The 19,185-nt window shown below is 58.2% G+C and overlaps 1 protein-coding gene across 4 annotated transcripts; it reads left to right on the plus strand.

Moving 5' to 3' along the window:
• The first annotated feature begins 6,823 nt into the window (after positions 1-6,823).
• Positions 6,824-18,839, plus strand: ZNF598 (zinc finger protein 598, E3 ubiquitin ligase). Of its 4 annotated transcripts, XM_033236167.1 has the most exons (13): positions 7,063-7,127; positions 8,088-12,048; positions 12,790-12,902; positions 13,423-13,552; positions 13,808-14,019; positions 14,117-14,334; positions 14,822-14,939; positions 15,328-15,515; positions 15,998-16,070; positions 16,220-16,983; positions 17,358-17,517; positions 17,631-17,781; positions 17,899-18,839. In XM_033236167.1, the coding sequence occupies exons 4-13, from the start codon at positions 13,499-13,501 to the stop codon at positions 18,250-18,252; spliced, it is 2,292 nt and encodes a 763-aa protein (XP_033092058.1). In that variant the 5' UTR covers positions 7,063-7,127; positions 8,088-12,048; positions 12,790-12,902; positions 13,423-13,498; the 3' UTR covers positions 18,253-18,839. The 4 variants fall into 4 exon arrangements, with proteins under 4 accessions (XP_033092055.1, XP_033092057.1, XP_033092056.1 ...); XM_033236164.1 differs by lacking the exon at positions 8,088-12,048 and having other exon boundaries at positions 6,824-7,127; XM_033236166.1 differs by lacking the exon at positions 8,088-12,048 and having other exon boundaries at positions 6,824-7,127; positions 18,002-18,839.
• The last annotated feature ends 346 nt before the right edge of the window (positions 18,840-19,185 follow it).

Consider the following 19,185-nt stretch of genomic DNA (forward strand, 5'->3'; position numbering starts at 1 on the left):
GAAACCCCATCTCTACTCATGCCTATAATCCCAGCACTTTGGGAGGCTGAGACAGGCGGATCACAAGGTTAAGAATTCGAGACCAGCCTGGCCAACATGGTGAAACCCCATCTCTACTAAAAATACGAAAATTACCCAGCCATGGTGGTGCGTGCCTGTAATCCCAACTACTCGGGAGGCTGAGGCAGAAGAATCACTTGAACCCGGGAGACAGAGGTTGCAGTGAGCCGAGATGGTGCCACTACACTCTAGCCTGGGCGACAGAGCAAGACTCCGTCTCAAAACAATAAACAATAAATAAATAAAATAAGGTCGGACACGGTGGCTCATGCCTGTAATCCCAGCACTTTGGGAGGCTGAGGCGGGTGGATCACGAGGTCGGGAGATCGAGACCATACTGGCTAACATGATGAAACCCCGTCTCTACTAAAAATACAAAAAAATTAGCTGGGTGCGGTGGTGGATGCCTGTAGTTCCAACTACTCGGGAGGCTGACACAGGAGAATGGCGTGAACCCGGAGGCAGAGCTTGCAGTGAGCCAAGATTGCGCCATTACACTCCAGCTGGGGCGACAGAGTGAGACTCCCTCTGAAAAACAAAAATAAATAATAAATAAAATAAAATAATTAATGTTGTCAAGGCAATATACATTATAAATCAAAAGCTGCTTGCTATAAGGAAGAGAACAAAGCTATCCCTGCCCACCCTTCACACACTGGTCCTGCTCTCCAACTGTTTTAGCTGTTAGCTGTTTCTTCTAGTATCTATCTCCAGATGTTTGAATCATAAGCGTAACTGCTATTTTTGTTTTGTTTTGTTTTGTTTGTTTTGTTTTTGAGACAGCGTCTCGCTCTGTCACCCAGGCTGGAGTGCAATGGTGTGGTCTCTGCTCACTGAAACCTCCGCCTCCTGGGCTCAAGCGATTCTCCTGGCTCAGCCTCCCAGGTAGCTGGGATTACAGGTGCCTGCCAACACGCTTGGCTAATTTTTGTATTTGTAGTAGAGACAGGGTTTCACCATGTCAGCCAGGCGGGTCCCGAACTCCTGACATCAGGTGATCTGCCCACCTCGGCCTCCCATAGTGCTGGGATTACAGACAAAAGCCACCGCGCCCGGCCAGAAACAGAAAAACTCTTAGCTGCAGCACTACTGACCTTTGGCATCCTGTGCACTGAGAATGTTTAGCAACATCCATAGCCTTCACCAATTTATGTACACAGACTAATAGCCCCCCAGAGATGTTCACCCCCAATCCCTGCAACCTGTGAATATTTATGCCACATAGTAGGAGGGAATTAGGCTGTAGATAAAATGTTTTCTTAGAGTCAGTGTCTCACTATGTTGCCCAGGCTGATGTGTACTGGCTGTTGGCAGGCATGATCCCACTACTAATCGGCACAGGAGTTTTAACCTACTCTCTTTCTAAACTGGCCCAGTTCACCCCTCCTGAGGCAACCTGGTGGGCCTCTGCTCCCAGGAGATCACCATATCGAGGCCAAACAGTGCAGACACGTGGTTGACATAGGCCGCTATATCCTCAGAACTCCTGGACTCAATCCTCCTGCCTTGGCCTCCCGAGTAGCTGAGACTACATGTGCGCACCACTGCACCTGGGAATATAAAATTAAGGTTGCTAATTAGTTGGCTTTTTTTTTTTGTTTTTGAAACAGAGTCTTGCTCTGTCACCCAGGCTGGAGTGCAGTGGCGCAATCTCGACTTACTGCAACCTTTGCCTTCTAGGTTCAAGCGATTCTCCTGCCTCAGGCTCCCAAGTAGCTGTAATTATAAGCGCCCACCACCATGCCCGGCTAATTTTTGTATGATTAGTAGAGATGGGGTTTCACCATGTTGGCCAGGCTGGTCTCAAACTCCTGACCTCAAGTGATCTGCCTGCCTCAGCCTCCCAAAGTGCTGGGATTATGGGCCTGACCCACAGTGCCCGACCTAATTTTTGTGTTTGTAGTACAGACGAGGTTTTATCATGTTGGTCAGGCTGGTCTCGAACTCCTGACCTCAGGTGATCTTCCTGCCTCGGCCTCCCAAAGTGCTGAGATTTCAGGTGTGAGCCACCACGCCAGGCCAGCTGGCTTTAATAGAAGCAGATTAGCAGCCAGGCGCAGTGGCTCATACCTGTAATCCTAGCACTTTGGGAGGCCAAGACAGGCGGATCACCTGAGGTCAGAAGTTCACCCTGACCAACATGGAGAAACCCCATCTCTACTAAAATTACAAAATTAGCCAGGCATGGTGGCACATGCCTGTAATCCCAGCCACTTGGGAGGCTGAGGCAGGAGAATTGCCTGAACCCGGGAGGCAGAGGTTGCGGTGAGCTGAGACTGGGCCATTGCCCTCCAGCCTGGACAACAAGAGTGAAACTCCATCTAAAAAAAAAAAAAGGGGGCACGGTGGCCCACGCCTGTAATCCCAGCACTTTGGGAGGCTGAGGTGGGCAGATCACAAGATTAGGAGATCAAGACTATCCTGGCTAACACAGTCAAACCCCATCTCTACTAAAAACACACAAAAAATTAGTCGGGCGTGGTGGCTGGCACCTGTAGTCCCAGCTACTCAGGAGGCTGAGGCAGGAGAATGGCATGAACCCGGGAGGCGGAGCTCGCACTGAGCCGAGATTGAGCCACTGCACTCCAGTCTGGGCGAAAGAGTGAGACTCCGTCTCAAAAACAAACAAGCAAAACAAAACAAAAAAATAGAAGCAGATTAGCCTCGTTTATCCAGATAGGCCCACTGTAATTGCAAGGGCTCTTAAGGGTGGAAGAGGCAGGTGAAGTCAGTGAGGGAATTGGGATGAAGATGGAAGTAGACCTGTAGTCCTGGAACTTTGAGAAGCTGAGGCGGGTGGATCCCCGCCTCAGGAGTTGAACTCCTTGAGCTCAGGAGTTCAAGATTAGCCTGGCCAACATGGTGAAACCCTGTCTCTGCTAAAAATTCTAAAAATTTGGTTGGGCATGGTGGCTCACGCTTGTAATCCTAGCACTTTCAGAGGCTGAGGCAGGCTGATCACCTGACATCAAGAGTTCGAGACCAGCCTAGCCAATCTGGTGAAACCCCGTTGCTGCTAAAAATACAAAAATTGGTCAGACACATTGGCTCACGCAGTTAGGGACGCCGAGGTGGGTGGATCACCCGAGGTCGGGAGTTCGAGACTGGCCTGATCAACATGGAGAAACCCTGTCCCAAAATGCAGAATTAGCCGGGTGTGATAGTGCATGCCTGTAATCCCAGCTACTCCGGAGGTTGAGGAGGGAGAATCGCTTGAACCCAGGAGGCGGAGGTTGCAGTGACCTGAGATTGTCCCACTGCACTTCAGCCTGGGTGACAGAGCAAAACTCTGTCTCAAAAACAAATAAAATAAAATACAAAAATTATCCGGGCATGGTGGCTGGCACCCATAGTCCCAGCTACTCCAGAGGCTGGGGCAGGAGAACTGGGTATGGTGGCAGGCGCCCATAGTCCCAGCTACTCCGGAGGCTGGGGCAGGAGAACCGGGTATGGTGGCAGGCGCCCATAGTCCCAGCTACTCCGGAGGCTGGGGCAGGAGAATCGCTTGAACCTGGGAAGTGGAGGTTGCAGTGAGCTAAGATTGCACCACTGCACTTCAGCCCGGGGAACAGAGACTCCATCTCAAAAAAAAAAAAGAAAAGAAAAGATGTAAGTAGAGATTGGAGTGTTGGACCACTGGCCTATCCCAGAGTCAAGTCTGGAAGAGAGTGGCCATGAGTCACAGGGTTCAGGAAGCCTCTAACAGCTGGAAAAGGCAAGGAGGCAGATTCTCCTCTGGAAACTTCAGACGGGAACACAGTGATCCCGACACGTGATTTTAGCTCAGTGTGACCCATGTTAGAATCTGGACTCCAGAACTAAAGATAATACATTTGTGTGTTTTAAGCCAAATTTGTGGCCCTTTTTTTATTTGTATTTTTGAGATGGAGTGTCACTCTGTTGCCCAGGCTGGAGTGCAGTGGCTCAATCTTGGCTCACTGAGAGCTCCGCTTCCCGGGTTCACGCCATTCTCCTGCCTCAGCCTCCTGACTAGCTGGGACTACAGGAGCCCGACACCACTCCTGGCTAATTTATTTCTGTATTTTTAGTAGAGATGGGGTTTCACTGTGTTAGCCAGGATGGTCTCAATCTCCTGACCTCGTGATCCGCCTGTCTTGGCCTCCCAAAATGCTGGGATTACAGGTGTGAGCCACTGCGCCTAGTCCGTGGCCTTTTTTTTTTTTTTGAGGCAGAGTTTCCCTCTTTGTTGCCCAGGCTGGAATGCAATAACGCGATCTCGGCTCACCGCAACTTCCGCCTCCCGGGTTCAAGTGATTCTCCTGCCTCAGCCTCCCGAGTAGCTGGGATTACAGACATGCACCACCACGCCCGGCTCATTTTGCATTTTTAGTGGAGATGGGGTTTCTCCATGTTGGTCAGGCTGGTTAGGCTGGTCTTGAACTTCCAACCTCAGGTGATCCGCCAGCCTCGGCCTCCAAAGTGCTGGGATTACAGGTGTGAGCCACCGCACCTGGCCTCCCGTGGCCATTTTTTATGGCAGCCTTGGGAAATTAATACACCATTAGATGCCAGGCATGTCCCGCTGTGACAACCAAACATGGCTCCAGACACTTCCAAACATCTCCTGGAGACAAAAAATGCCCTCCCCTCCATTGAAGATTGCTGACTTACATTATAAACTACTGTTTCTTGATTTAGCCATCTCAGGCAACACCAAATAGCTTCCCATTAAATGAAACGAAGCTTTGGCTCTCTTGAAACCCAATCCCCTTATTTCTCCTCTCTGCATCCTCCTAATATGACTTCATCGCAAAGTTTCGTGAAACCATTAATCAGTCAGGCGTGGTGGCTCGTACCTGTAATCTCAGCACTTTGGGAGGCCGAGGTGGGAGGATTGCCTGAGGCCAGGGGTTCAAGGCCAGCCTGGGCAACATGGCAAAACCCCAGCTCTACCAAAAAACGTTAAAAATTAGAGAGGCATAGTGGCACACTCCTGTAATTCTAGCTACATGGGAGGCTAAGGCAGGAGGATCCCTTGAGCCCAGGAGTTCAAGGCTGCAGTGAGCCATGATCATAGCATTGGACTCCAGCTTGGATGACAGAGCAAGACCCTGTCTCAAAAAAAAAAAAAAAACCCTGAAAGATTAATATTTATATAGAATTAGCAAAAACTATGTAAATATTTTCTACTGAACCAAGTAGTGTACTATTTACATTTCCTTTCTCATTGAGAGCTGTTTTATTTTCTTTGCTTGTCTTTCTATATACATTTGCTATTTTTCCTAAATGCTCCAAGATATGTTGAACTTCTTACATCCTTACAATAACTTTTCCCAGTTTTCTTTTCTTGTTTCTTTTTCTTTCTTTTTTTTTTTTGAGATCGAGTCTCACTCTGTTGTCCAGGTTGGAGTGCAGGGGCGTAATCTCTGCTCACTGCAACCTCTGCCTCCCGGGATCAAGCGTTTCTTGTGACTCAATCTCCCGAGTGGCTGCAACTACAGGTGCATGTCACCATGTCTGGTTAATTTTTGTGTGTTTTTTTCTGTTTTCTTGTTTTGTTTTGTTTTTGAGACGGAGTTTTGCTCTTGTTGCTCAGGCTGGAGTGTAATGGCGCAATCTCAACTTACCACAACCTTCCCCTCCTGGGTTCAAGCAATTCTCCTGCCTCAGCCTCCAGAGTAGCTGGGATTACAGGCATGCGCCACCACACCAGGCCAATTTTTTATATTTTCAGTAGAGACGGGGGTTTCTCCATGTGGGTCAGGCTGGTCTCGAACTCCCGACCTCAGGTGATCCACCCACCCCAGCCTCCCAAAGTGCTGGGATTACAGGCTTGAGCCACTGTGCCCAGCAGCTTTTTTCAAGTGGCAAAATTGGGGTTTCAAGCCCATTTCTGTCTGTTTCTAAAGTCCAAGCTCACTCACTGGGCATGGATCACTTGAGCCCAGAAGGTTGAAGCCTTAGTGAGCTGTGATGGTACCACTCACTGTGTTACAGCTAGAGGAAGACCCTGTCTCAAAAAAACAAATAAGTAAAATTCAGGCTCGTTTATATAACATACTGCCTCTTTTCCAGTAGGGTTTAGATCTGGACCAGCCTTCTGGATGGCAGGGGGAGAGAGGTCCTGAGTGTGCCTGGCCCCCAAGGGTAGGGAGGAGGCCCTGTACCGCAGCATCCATCCAAACACGCCCTGCGCTGGGCCCAGTGTAAAGAGGACACGTTCCGTTCCTGCCTTCCAGAGGCCCCTTCTCGGCAAGACTGGCGAGACTTCCCTGGGCTGCGAGATGGACGTCACCACGTGCTGCCTTTCGAGTTGTCTTTCATGTAGGGATTTGAACGGGGCATTAGGGAAGTGGAGGCGGGACCAGGCTTGGGTGTGTTCCAAATACCAGAGATCGGTTTCCTAATAAGGTGGCCAGATTTAGCAAATACAAATACAACAGGTCCAGTTAAATGTGAATTTCAGATAACGAGCAGCATTTTAGTATGAGTCTAGCCCATCAATATTTGGGCTATACTTAAACTAAGACATGACTCCTTGTTCATCTGAGATTCAAAACAGTTGTCCCGTGTTTCATCTGACAACGCCAGTCCGTGGAGCCCAGCGAGGATTGACATGACACACGTGGCCCAGAGGAGCACGGGGCTGGCTGCCTGGCCAAGCTGGCGGCGCGGACCTCCAAGCGGTCGGCTCGGGCTAGAGCGGCCGCTATCAGGACCACCGCTCTAGCCGGCACCTCGCTAAGGCGGAAGTCGCAATGCACACTTCCGCCGGGCGGGCCCGTTGTTGGGCGGGGCGGTGACGTTGGCCCGGAAGGGGCGGGCCCGCCGGGAGCCAGGCCGCGCGGCGCCGCGCCGGCCGAGAGAGGTCCGGAGCCTGGACCATGGCTGCGGCGGGGGTCGCCGAGGGGCGGCGCGCGGCCCTGGAGGCGGCTGCGGCGGCGGCTCCTGAGCGGGGCGGCGGGAGCTGCGTGCTATGCTGCGGAGACCTGGAGGCCACGGCGCTGGGCCGCTGCGACCACCCGGTGTGCTACCGCTGCTCCACCAAGATGCGGGTGCTGTGCGAGCAGCGCTACTGCGCCGTGTGCCGCGAGGAGCTGCGCCAGGTGCGGGGCGCCGGGGGCGCGGCCCGGGGGCGGCGGGGCTCCCGGCAGCCGGAAGGGGACTTTGCCTCACTGAGGTCCGGCCGTGGGCCCGGCGGCGCCGGCTTCCGAGAGAGGCCTGGTGGGGCCACCCAGGGCGGGGTCCCGGCCGTGCGGATGACGGCGGGGCGTTGGGGCTGGGAGGCCGGAGGCTGCCGAGCGGGTTGGAGGAGTGGGGAAGCCCTGTGGGGACAACCTGGGGACTTACCCCGTGTCCCGAGGGTTCCTGTCGGGCCTCAGGAAGGGGCCTGATCAGATGGAGAACTCGGTGACCTGCTCGTCTTCGGGAGTTGATTTCCCAGGGGCCTCCGTTCGGATGGCGGAAACAAGGCAAGGGGGACCCTCCGGAGGCCATCCGTCCTGGAAGCAGGGCGTCAAACTCTGGGCATTCTCAGCCCAGCTGTGTTTCAGGGCCCCCATTGGGTGACCCTGAGCAAACTCCTTCCGAGACTGACGTTTTCCTCTGTGGAGTGGAGGTGACACTGGCCTCGGAAGGAGACCTGCCCACCAGAGGGGAAGGCCCCCTCCCGGTTCTTGGCGGGAAGGTAGAAAAGTATTAGGAAGCTTTCCTTCTCCTTGCCGCCGCCCCCTTTGGCGCTCATCTCCACAGTGAATGGGAGACGTTTTTGACTGTACAGACTTGGAAGTCCTGGAGGGGTCAGCGGGTACCATACAGCGTTCCTCCACCCTCACTGCACTGCCAGCTGCTGACTGTGGGCACCTGGCTGGAGCCCCTTGGTTTGCTGAACTTAGAGATTTGTTTGCTTCCAGCATTGTGAAATTCCCCCGGTGGGTTCATGGAAGGCTTCATTCAGCTGGTGACATCTGTCAGGAATGTAACTTTCCTCTTCTCAGGAGTGACGCAGAACAGTAGTGAAGGATAGCTTCTTTCTTTTTTTCCTTTTCTTTGTTTTTCGTAAGTAGACATTTACATCAAAGGAGCTGAAGAGACGCTGAAATTCTCTGAGCAATTTGTGAGCATCTATCCTGTGCCCTTTTTGGAAAAAGACATTTGGAGATGCTGTCAGTCTGTCATGTGACAGAAGGAGGCTGACCCAGACCCCGGGGAGATCTGGGGTGCAGGAACAGTCATGGAGGACCTTGGCTTGTGGCTTCCTCAGGGCGCTTCCTGGCTTTGCCAGAGCCTGCCTTGCCAGCCAGTCCTGCATACTATGACCTCACTCTCCAACAGCCAGGCTTCCCGGCACACCTGTAGCTTCCTTCCGGAAAGAAGACGCTAAGGAGTTCTTGGCACGTGAGGTCCCGGCCCAGGCTGCAGGTCTGATGCAAGACATGAGTGAACATCTGCGTATGCTTACTCCGGCAGCCTCTGCCTGCTCTCATTCCTTGTAGGCCCCACACCCTCCAGGAACTCTGTGGCCAGGGATTGTGGCCGTGAGCTGTCAGCCGGGGTGCGGCTTGGCACTAGGTGCCCCCGGCCAGCTGCTTCTAGGGCCTGCCCAGCCTTACTGGACTGAAGGAGGGGTCCTGGGAAGTCTGGTGTTTGCTGCTCTCCTCTCCTTTGCATTCATCCTGTTTTCTTCCCATCTTGAACTTGCTGCCTCACTCTAGCCTCCTTTTTCCCTTACTGAGTTCGGCACCATCCCCTGAGTGTATTCTGTGTCCCATGTGTGCTCAGGAATTCCCTCTGCAGCCCTCGACTCCTGAACCCTGGCGTTGTCTTGGCCTCCCTTATGGGACTAAGGCCTTGCGAAAATTGGGAGGAAAGTGTCCAGGATGCCGTATGGAATCGGCTGGCTCCATGTGCTTGTTAGTTCCACACACCTGGACCCAGACCTTCCCTGTGGAGGCTGCAGCTGCTGCTCAGGCGAGGAGCTAGATGGGCCCGACCCCTGGCAGGTGCTCGGGGTGGAAGCCGAGCCAGGCTCCCCTCGGTGGGAGGCAGGGGTGCTGGTCTCAGCCATGGCTGACAGAGGCCCTGGGGGGGTGGAGCCCCACGTTCTGGGCCTCTTTTCTGGCCATGTCTTTCTCAAGGGCCGATTCCTGCTGTTTGTATCTTGCTCACCTGCTTGCTCTGGTCCCTGGTGTTACTGCAGGAGTCCTGATGAGGCTGTGGCCCCCCAGGGCAGCCCACCCGCACCTCACAGGCAGGCAGTGGGAGGGGCGCAGATGGCCAGCCCACAGTCACCCAAGGTCCCAGGTCAGGAGGGTGACCTGCTGGCTCGGGCCATGCTTTCCGAATCCTGCCGTCCCCCCTCCCGTCCTCTGTGACCCTGGCCCTGTCTGTAAGATGCTCCCTGCTGCTGTCCCCATCTGGGCTCCATGGAGGTCTAGGCTGTCTAAATGGCCCTGGGAGCCATCCACAGGGTCCGCCTCCGCCCGTGTGGGCAGGCCCTCACCGCTGTCCTTTTGTGTGCCCATGGCATGCTGGGGAGTGTGGAGCTGCAAGGCCCCAGGCAGACACCATACCTGTCCCTGTAGGGGGTCCTGGGGGCCTCCTGTTAATAAGCAGGCCTCCCCTCTACCTCTCACTCTCCTTGGGGCCTGGCCTGGCCGTCTCCAGGGCTCGTGTAGAGCGCCCTTTCCTCGATCATTTGCTGCATAGCCCATCCCCAAGCCTCTCCCCATGGGTTCTGTACTTCTGTCTTCAGACACGTGACCCTCTCCTGTTGGGGTGACCTAGATCTCTTGTCTCCCTCTGTAGCCCCAGCCATCTCCCCCGATCCCCCACATCCCACCCCGGCCCCCCACATCCCACCACAGCCATCTCCCAATGGCCCCCAAGTCCCACCCCAGGCATCTCCCCCAGGCCCTCAAGTCCCCTACCCACAGCCATCTTCCCCTGGCTTCCATGTCCCCTACATCCCCTACTCCCAGCCTGGCCATGCTGGAGTACCACCAGGCTGGTTGGCTCCTCAGTTAACCAGCCTGTCCACCATGCTGGGGGGTGCAGCCTCATCCAGCCCCTCCTCACCCTCAGGGAGGGTGATGCTGGCCATGCCAGGCTGCGCTGCTGTCCCATTGCCCGCTCCTGAGGTCTGGGCGGCCAGGCCTGGTCTCCCTGCCTGTCTGAGGATGGGCAGCCTCAGGCCCCACCAGCAGGTAGTATTTCCCTGCTCCAGCCCTGTGGCCCCAAACCTACATGCCCTCCTGCTCTAGTAAATGCGGCCTTGGGCCCACCTTCCTTGCATACATTGTTCTTTCCCAAGCCTCTTTCTCTTCATGAGCCCACCCAGTGCATCCTTTCTCCTGTCTCATTGCTCCTCTCAGGTGCCCCGCCTGGGTTACCCCTACCAGCTGTTCAGGAGGGATGAATACCCTGGGTGTTGCTGCCTCTGGTGCTTGGAGCACCTGCCCCAGCCACTGGGCAGATGGACACCCGTCTAGACCCCACATGGAGCATGGGGCCCTCCTGTTCCAGCCCACCCTGGATCCTTCATCTGGGTGCTGTCAGTGCACCCGGGACCCGCCCGGCCCTGCCTCTGCCCAGCTCCCTGCAGCTCCTCCACCCCGAGCTGCTCCCTGGCCTCAGAAAGGCTGCCTTGACCGAGCCTGCCAGCCCCACCAGTGCCATCCCACATAGGTTTCTTAGGACTTAGGATGTACTAGCATCACATGGGGCGTGGGTGCCTCCAGGCGGCAAGGACAGAGGAGTCTATGTGCTCCTCAGCGGGGCCTGGCCCTGTGCCCGCACTTGGTGGCACTCGGGACGCCCGAGTGGAGGCCGGCTGCATGTTAGGGTGCCTGGGATGCCCCTGTGCCCACAGCCTGAGGAGTCACCACCCAGGGTGGATGAGAGCGCGCGGCTGAAAGGAGGGGTGCCAAAGTGGGGAGGTGGGGCTGGGGATGCCCCTGGCATGGGTTTCCTCGGGGGAAAGAAGTCGTTTCTCGAAGTCTGATGGGCTTGAATGCTTTTTGGCAGCCTCGCGGGCTTCCCTCACAGGCTGCTCACCTGGCCGCCTCACAGGCAGACGCTGGCTTCCTCGCCCGCCTGCCGGTGCTGCTTCGGGAGCCGTGGTGGGGGCGTGGTCCTGTCTGGTTCCCGGGAATCCCAGTCCTCAGCTGCTTGAGGAGGCTCGCGCTCTTGGTCCCAGCAGCACTCTGAGTGGCTCCACAGAGTGTGCCCGTGAGGGTCGGGCTGGAAGGCAGGGCTGGGTGCCAGCTGCCCTGAGGGCAACTGCTATGAAAAGAGGCCACACAAGGCCCAGGGCCTTTCCCTGTGTTTGGGGTGTGCAGAGGGGCTGCTCAGGAGGAGGAGAGCCAGGGGACAGGTCAGGGTGACGTGGCCCACAGTGACTGACAGCCTTTGTAATGGGGCTCTGGGTGGGGCCGCGACTCCCATCTGAAGACATCGTGGGAGGCAGCTATGATGAAGTGCCCATCTGAGCCCAGCGGGTGACGGGGATGCAGAGGCGGCCAAGTTCATCCTGCCCAGCCTTGCCTGATGTGACAAGGGGAGGAAAGGTGTGGGCTGCTGCTCCTGCAGCCTGCACTGCCCACCCCTCCCTCGTGGAGCCGGCTCCTGTCAGTGGGTGGGGGCACCCTCCTTGCAGCACAGCAGCCTGTCCTGGCAGAAGTGGAGGCTGAGCTCTCCTGGTGATCCTGACCCTCCTGGGGTGCCAGGTTTAATCACCTGCTCTGGGGGACACAGACCAGCCCAGGACCACCCGAGTATGCGTGGGACTGGCTCTCCTGCCAAGCCTCAGGTTTCCCAACTTCACGGCCGTTCCGGCCTGACATCCTCTTTGGCTAAGGCTAAACATAACATGCCCTTGGCGTGACCCTTGCCAAGGTGAGGACGTCCTCCTGCCGTGGATGTGCCCATGAGGCCTTGAGCTGCTCTAGGGGCTTGAGCCGAGACAAGTGACCAGTGGCAGGCTTGGGACGGCGATGGAGCCAGAAGGGGGCTTGACCAACCCAAGGGGTGGGTGGCACCAATCTCCGCAGGCGTGGGGTCAGTGAGGGTCCTAGCTTGTAGAGCTTCATGGAGAGCAAGGGTGCTGAGCTGAGCGGGGATGCCGGGGTCGTCTGTGGAGGCACAGGGCACAGGGCAGAGGGCAGGTCCTTTGGCAGCCAGCTTTACAAGTGCCAGAGACCCCTGGGAAGGGGGCCACGCAGAGGCTCTGCAGCGCCTGCTGACTCTGCTCGGAGCTGAGGTGGCTGGCTTGAGCCTTGGGCCGTGGAGGCACCATGGAAATGTGGGGGTGGGGGCGCCGGACAGGGCCTTGTCACCTGATGTATCCCCGGCTGGCTGCCATTGGTATTCCCTTGGCAGCTGCTTGGAACACGTTTCTTCTCTGTCCCGGAAAGCGCAGCAGCGCAGAGCGACAGCTGCTGTTCCCAGCAGGGTGGAGTTGCGGGGTGAGGGCCCAGGCCGGTGGGGCGTGGCCGCTTTGGGTCTGACCTGGCCGCCCCCTGGTGGAGAGGCCGGGCGTTGCGTCTCTGTCCTCTGTTCCCGGCCCTAGGCAAGCGGGTTGGGGTAAGGAGGGAAGGCCTAGGTCAGGGTGCCAGGGGCCGCTGCCTACTGGGGCCTCCCAGGAGAACCATTTATGCCTCACTCCTACTCAGCGGGGCCGTGAGTGCTCCCTTGCCTCTAAGGCTCTTGCATTCCAGGTGGGGGTCCCATCCCAGTTCTTTTCACTGTCCCTCTGGTTTTTGGCTCTAGGTGGTCTTTGGGAAGAAGCTTCCTGCCTTTGCCACCATCCCCATCCACCAGCTGCAGCATGAGAAGAAATATGATATCTACTTTGCAGATGGAAAGGTGTATGCATTGTACAGGTGAGCAGAGCCCCTTCCTGAGTCCTGGCTTCCCTGTGACTGCGGCCCTTCACGTGCCACTCTCCTCACAACCGGAGGCACTTCGGGGGCCACATGGGGCACCAATGCTGGGGCCAGGTGCCTGGGTTCCCGTCCTGTGACTGGGGACGCTTACCAGGCCCTCCTGGGGTAGAGTTGGTGAGTGTGCTAGGGAAAGGCGTGCCCAGGTTGTGCAGCACCTGCCTCAGGAACCCCTGAGGCAGGGGCTCCTTGAGGGGCATGCAAGCTTGTGTGAAACAGGTCTGTGGCTTGAAAATTCAGTAAAGGGCACAGCTGTCCCAGGGCTGGTCTCTCAGGGGAGGGGCAGCTCCTGGGCTCAGGGCTAGAGCCAGGCTTCTAACCCAGGCCGTGTGCAGGCTTCACCCAACCCGTGGCCTTGCATCTGGCCTGGGTCACGGGCCTGGGGCCTGGTGAGTGGCCCCACTCCCGGCGGTGACACTGAATGTTCTGGGGCCGTGGGCGGCCCTCGGTGTCTTCCTAGGCAGCTGCTGCAGCACGAGTGCCCGCGGTGCCCCGAGCTGCCGCCTTTCAGCCTCTTCGGGGACCTGGAGCAGCACATGCGGAGGCAGCACGAGCTCTTCTGCTGCCGGCTGTGCCTCCAGCACCTGCAGGTGTGCCCCCAGAGACCCCGGAGAGAGCCTAGGCAGTGGGTGGTGCTGGGGATGCGGTCACACGGCTGGGAGGGGCTTGTCTGCCTGCTGCTTCTGGCCCTGGATGGCCCCCCGAGGGTCAGGCTGTACGTGGCAGGGAGGCTTTGGTGGCTGGCGGGGCCCTCTCCTGCCCCTTGCTGCTCCGCTGCTGGCCTGTGGGAAGAGGCAGGAGGCCTGGGGTCCCCCAGCCTGTGCCCAGCCCCCTGTGCCTTGCAGATCTTCACATATGAACGCAAGTGGTACTCGCGCAAGGACCTGGCCCGGCATCGCATGCAGGGGGACCCCGATGACACGTCGCACCGCGGGCACCCGCTCTGCAAGTTCTGTGACGAGCGCTACCTGGACAATGACGAGCTGCTTAAGCACCTGCGCCGTGACCACTACTTCTGCCACTTCTGCGACTCGGACGGGGCCCAGGACTACTACAGGTGGGCCAGGCGGCAGACAGACAGATGACCCTCCCTCCCTCAGGGCGTGGGGGTAGCTGGGCTGCAGCCCTCCTACCGACACCCCATCTTCTGCCAGCGACTATGCCTACCTGCGCGAGCACTTCCGGGAGAAGCACTTCCTGTGTGAGGAGGGCCGCTGCAGCACAGAGCAGTTCACCCACGCTTTCCGCACCGAGATCGACCTCAAGGCCCACAGGACGGCCTGCCACAGCCGCAGCCGTGCCGAGGCGCGCCAGAACCGCCAGATCGACCTACAGTTCAGCTACGCACCACGGCACTCGCGCCGGAACGAGGGTGAGCAGGCACCTGGCCTGGACGCCCCCGGTCGGGGCCACATGACCGTGCCCTGCTCTGGAGCCTCAGACGAGCTGTGGGTGCAGGAGGTGGCCTCCGGCTGGGCTGCAGTGCCTGAGCACCCCTCGTGTGCCAGGAGCTCTTGCTCCCTCAGGGTCTTGGATCTGCTGCCCTGGGTGCCCGGGGCCCTTCCCTGGACCAGGAGGCTTTTACTGAACATCTGCTTTGTGCAGATCCCACCTGGGGCTCGGGGACCCTCCTCTCCCTTCCCACTGCTCCTGTGGCTTGGCACCCAGGTCGTAGATGCCCGTGGCTGGCGTGGACCCTGCAAAGCTCCTATGCCATCCTGGGCTCATGTGCACTGTGGGTAGGAAGGCCTCTGCTGTCCAGGCCTGAGCATTGGTCGGGTGTGGCCTTGACAGCAGGCCTGTCCCTCCTATTGTCGTCCTGGGGTCCCGGGAAGTGACAGGCTGTCTGCTGGCCGCAGGGGTCGTCAGTGGCGAAGACTACGAGGAGGTGGACAGGTACAGCCGCCAGGGCCGAATGGCCCGGGCCGGCACTCGTGGAGCCCAACAGAGCCGCCGAGGAAGCTGGAGGTACAAAAGGTGGGGGGCCTTGCGTGCTGCTGACATTCTCCTGTGGTGACCGTGGCCAGTGGCCAAGCTGGGAGTAGGGGTGGGGTCAGGGATTGTGGCCAGAGTTTCTGGGGTTCTGAGTGGCAGCAGGGTCTGTTCAGTGTCCTTGGTGAGCAGAAATTTCTTCCTCTTCCAATTCTAGCCACAGCCACAGATCCCAGGGTTGGGGTGGGTGAAAGGGGCTTGTATCAATTGGGCGGCCACCGCAGCTGTATGAGGAAACACTGGCCCGGCAGCCCTGCAGGGCAGAAACATCAGACCCTAGATAATTGCCCCACACACTGGGCCCAGGACTCTGCCTGCCTGAGGCATTGGTCTCGGGCTGTGCTCAGCCTGAAGGCTGGCCTCCTTGTCCCAGGGAGGAAGAGGACCGAGAAGTAGCAGCTGCTGTCCGGGCCTCCGTGGCTGCACAGCAGCAAGAGGAGGCACGCAGGAGTGAGGACCGGGAGGAAGGCGGCCGGCCCAAGAAGGAGGAGGCAGTGGTGCGGGGTCCTGAGGAGCCCCGTGGCCCCCGGCGCCTACCCCGGACTCAGGGTGAAGGCCCAGGTGAGTTAGCCCTACCTGGTGGCAGCTCTGCCCAGGCCAGGAGGCCAGTGGCCAGCTGGTTTTTATTTTGTTTTGAGGCAAGAGTCTCACTCTGTCGCCTGGGCTGGAGTGCAGTGGCATGATCCCGGCTCACTGCAACCTCTGCCTCCCGGGTTCAAGCCATTCTCCTGCCTCAGCCTCCTGAGTAGCTGGGACTACAGGCCCGTGCCACCACACCTGGCTAATTTTTCTATTTTTAGTAGTGATGGGGTTTCACCGTGTTGGCCAGGCTGGTCTCAAATTTCTGACCTCAGGTGATCCGCCCACCTCAGCCTCCCAAAGTGCTGGGATCACAGGCATGAGCCACCGTGCCCAGCCTAGTGGCCAGCTCCTGACGGGCACGGTGCCTAGGACGCTGCGGGCCTTCACCTGGGAGGCGGAAGAGCACCCTTCACTCTGTCCCCACACCCTGACCTGACCTGGGGGCCTTGTGTTCCTCACAGGCCCTAAGGAAACCTCGACAAATGGTCCTGTAAGCCAAGAGGCCTTCCCGGTGACGGGCCCGGCCACCTCATGGTGTGTGAGGGTGAGGGTGTGGGTGCCCAGGGCTGAGCGGTGCAGGGTGGGCGGGTGCGGGCGGCCACAGGTCAGGTGGGTGCCGGGAGGGCAGGTGTGGAGCCACGGGGCCTGATAGCTGTTGACCAGTTCTGCTTCCCTGCGCCCAGCACCCTCCCACCACCCAGCCCTAAGCTCAAGGACGAAGACTTCCCCAGCCTCTCTGCCTCCACTTCCTCCTGCTGCTCCACTGCAGCAATCCCGGGCCCTGTGGGGTTGGCGCTGCCGTACGCCATCCCTGCCAGGGGCAGGAGTGCCTTCCAGGAGGAGGATTTCCCTGCCCTGGTGTCCTCAGTGCCCAAGCCTGGCACCACCCCCACCAGCCTCGTCTCTGCCTGGAACAGCAGCAGCAGCAGCAGCAGCAAGAAGGTAGCACAGCCCCCACCCTCAGCGCAGGCTGCCGGAAGCAGCCAGCCCACCAGAAAGGCTGGGAAGGGGAGCAGGGGCGGCAGGAAGGGCGGCCCGCCCCTCACACAGGAGGAGGAGGGTGGCAGTCCGGCCGCTCAGGAGCTTCTAAGCACACGCCCCACGGGCTCCATCTCCTCCCCACTGGGGCCGGTCTCCATCCAGCCCTCTAAAGTTGGCAAGAAGAAGAAAGTGGGCTCAGAGAAGCCTGGCACCACACTGCCACAGCCCCTGCCCGCTAGCTGTCCCCCTGGGCCTATGCAGGCCCCGGAAGCTCCTGCCAGCAGAGCCGAGGGGCCAGTTGCTGTCGTCGTCAATGGACACACAGAGGGCCCGGCCCCGGCTCGGAGTGCCCCCAAGGAACCTCCAGGGCTCCCAAGGCCCCTGGGCTCCTTCCCCTGCCCCACGCCACAGGAGGACTTCCCAGTGCTGGGTGGCCCCTGTCCGCCCCGGATGCCACCGCCGCCAGGTACGTGTGCAGGCTCAGGCCTGCTCCCTGGGTGTTGGGAGGGGCCGGGGTCAGGCTGGAGCCACAGGCACAGTCTGCAGCTGCGTGGTGGGGACCCCTGTGCGCTGCTGTTGACCACCCACATGACCTCCAGCCTCCCCTTAACTGCCCTGTGTCCCTTGTCTCTCTTGAGACCGGCCCTCATGGTGCCTCCTGGGGCTGAGGGTGCATGAGCTTATATAGGCTGGGCCTGCCACACCAGAAGCATGGTGTGGGTGCTGGCCCTGCACCTGCTCTGCGGGGAAGGGGTGGCTGTGGACAGAAGCTGGCCCTAGAGGCCAGGCAGCCCACAGTCAGCGAGGGTCCCCTCTGGGTCTTGTCTTGCCACCCCTCAGGCTTCAGTGCTGTGGTGCTCCTGAAGGGCACACCTCCCCCACCCCCGCCAGGCCTGGTGCCCCCCGTCAGCAAGCCGCCCCCCGGCTTCTCTGGCCTTCTGCCTAGCCCCCACCCGGCCTGCGTTCCCAGCCCCACCACCACCACCACTACCACAAAACCGTAAGTGTGGGTGGGCTGCCTGGTGTCCACCGGGGGCTGGAGGAAGGGTACCTTTCCCTTGGGCCATTCTAAAGGCTGAAGCCTCCACCTTCTCTTACCTTTCTGACTCCTAGACCCAGGCCGCTGCCTGCCCTGCAGGCCTACCTAGTCCCCGAGAACTTCCGGGAGAGGAACCTGCAGCTCATCCAGTCCATCAGGGACTTCCTGCAGAGTGACGAGGCCCGCTTCAGCGAGTTCAAGAGCCACTCAGGGGAGTTCAGACAGGTCAGTCGGGCCCAAGGAGTCCAGACGGGTCAGGCGGGCCCGGGGCGGGGTGGCCAACCCGTCTTCATCCAGGGCCCAGGCCAGAGGGGATGACTGAGTGTGACTCTCCGGCGGCAGGGCCTGATCTCCGCAGCCCAGTATTACAAGAGTTGCCGGGACCTGCTGGGGGAGAATTTCCAGAAGGTCTTTAACGAGCTGCTGGTCCTACTGCCCGACACAGCCAAGCAGCAGGAGCTCCTGTCTGCACACACGGACTTCTGCAACCGCGAGAAGCCTCTCAGCACCAAGTCCAAGAAGAACAAGAAGAGTGCGTGGCAGGTCACCACCCAGCAGGCGGGCCTAGACTGCCGTGTGTGCCCCACCTGCCAGCAGGTGCTCGCACATGGCGACGCCAGCAGCCACCAGGCGCTGCATGCTGCCCGGGACGACGACTTCCCCTCCCTGCAAGCCATCGCCAGGATCATCACGTAGCTCCCGCCAGCATGGCCAGAGCCATCGCACCATGAGCGCCCTTCCTCCTTCCTTCCTCTCCGGGCTGCCGGGCAGCCAGGTAAGGCCCAGTGAGGCCACCTGGCCTCTTGGTTGGCCAGGCCCACCAGGAAGTCACCAGGATGGTCCACCCGCCTATTGGCACACTCAGGTGGGAGTCCACCCCTGCCTCAGTGGTGGGCCAGTCTCGGTTTGCATTCTTGTGCTTTTGGGAGGCGCCAGGGGAGGGAAGGGCTGGGATGCTGGGACCTGTTGTTGCTGGCAAAGCCAGAAGTCACAGTGGCCTGATCTGGGCCCTCCCGAAGCTGAGGGGTGCCGCCCCTGCGGCCTCAGAGCTGAAAGCTGCAGCTCCACAGGTGCCAGAGTCAGATGTCACAGATGTGTGTTGTGTAAACAGTTGGCTGTTTCGTGCTTCAGGAATATTCAGGATTAAAAGCAGACAAGAAATTGTGCTACTTGAAGTTGAATCTTTTTATGAGACAAGCTAAAGCTGAATCTGGGATCTCAAATTGCCTCTGACCTTTTATAAGACAGTTTATCTTCAAATAAATTTATTTTGCAATACCACACATAGCTGGCGTTCTGAGCTTGTCTGTCTTCTGAGTACACCCTGAAGCCAAATTTAAAAACAGGGTGGAGGGGACATCCGAAATACTGCAGCAAAATAATATGAGCATTATTTTCTGGATCTAGGGTTTTTGGAGGGAGACCAGACACATACGGTAACCACTTCTTTCTGCTTCCAGCACATATAAGTAGGAAAAAAGCTCTAAACACAGCCACATTCAAGTAAGGCCAAGAATATATCCTTAGATCAGAGAAAGTGGGGCTATTTCTCTTGTTTTTTTTTTTTTTTTTTTTGAGACGGAGTCTTGCTCTGTCACCCAGGCTGGAGTGCAGTGGCCAGATCTCAGC

The sequence above is a fragment of the Trachypithecus francoisi genome, unplaced genomic scaffold (assembly GCF_009764315.1).
Source record: "Trachypithecus francoisi isolate TF-2019V2 unplaced genomic scaffold, Tfra_2.0 Lachesis_group15, whole genome shotgun sequence".
NCBI lineage: Eukaryota > Metazoa > Chordata > Mammalia > Primates > Cercopithecidae > Trachypithecus > Trachypithecus francoisi.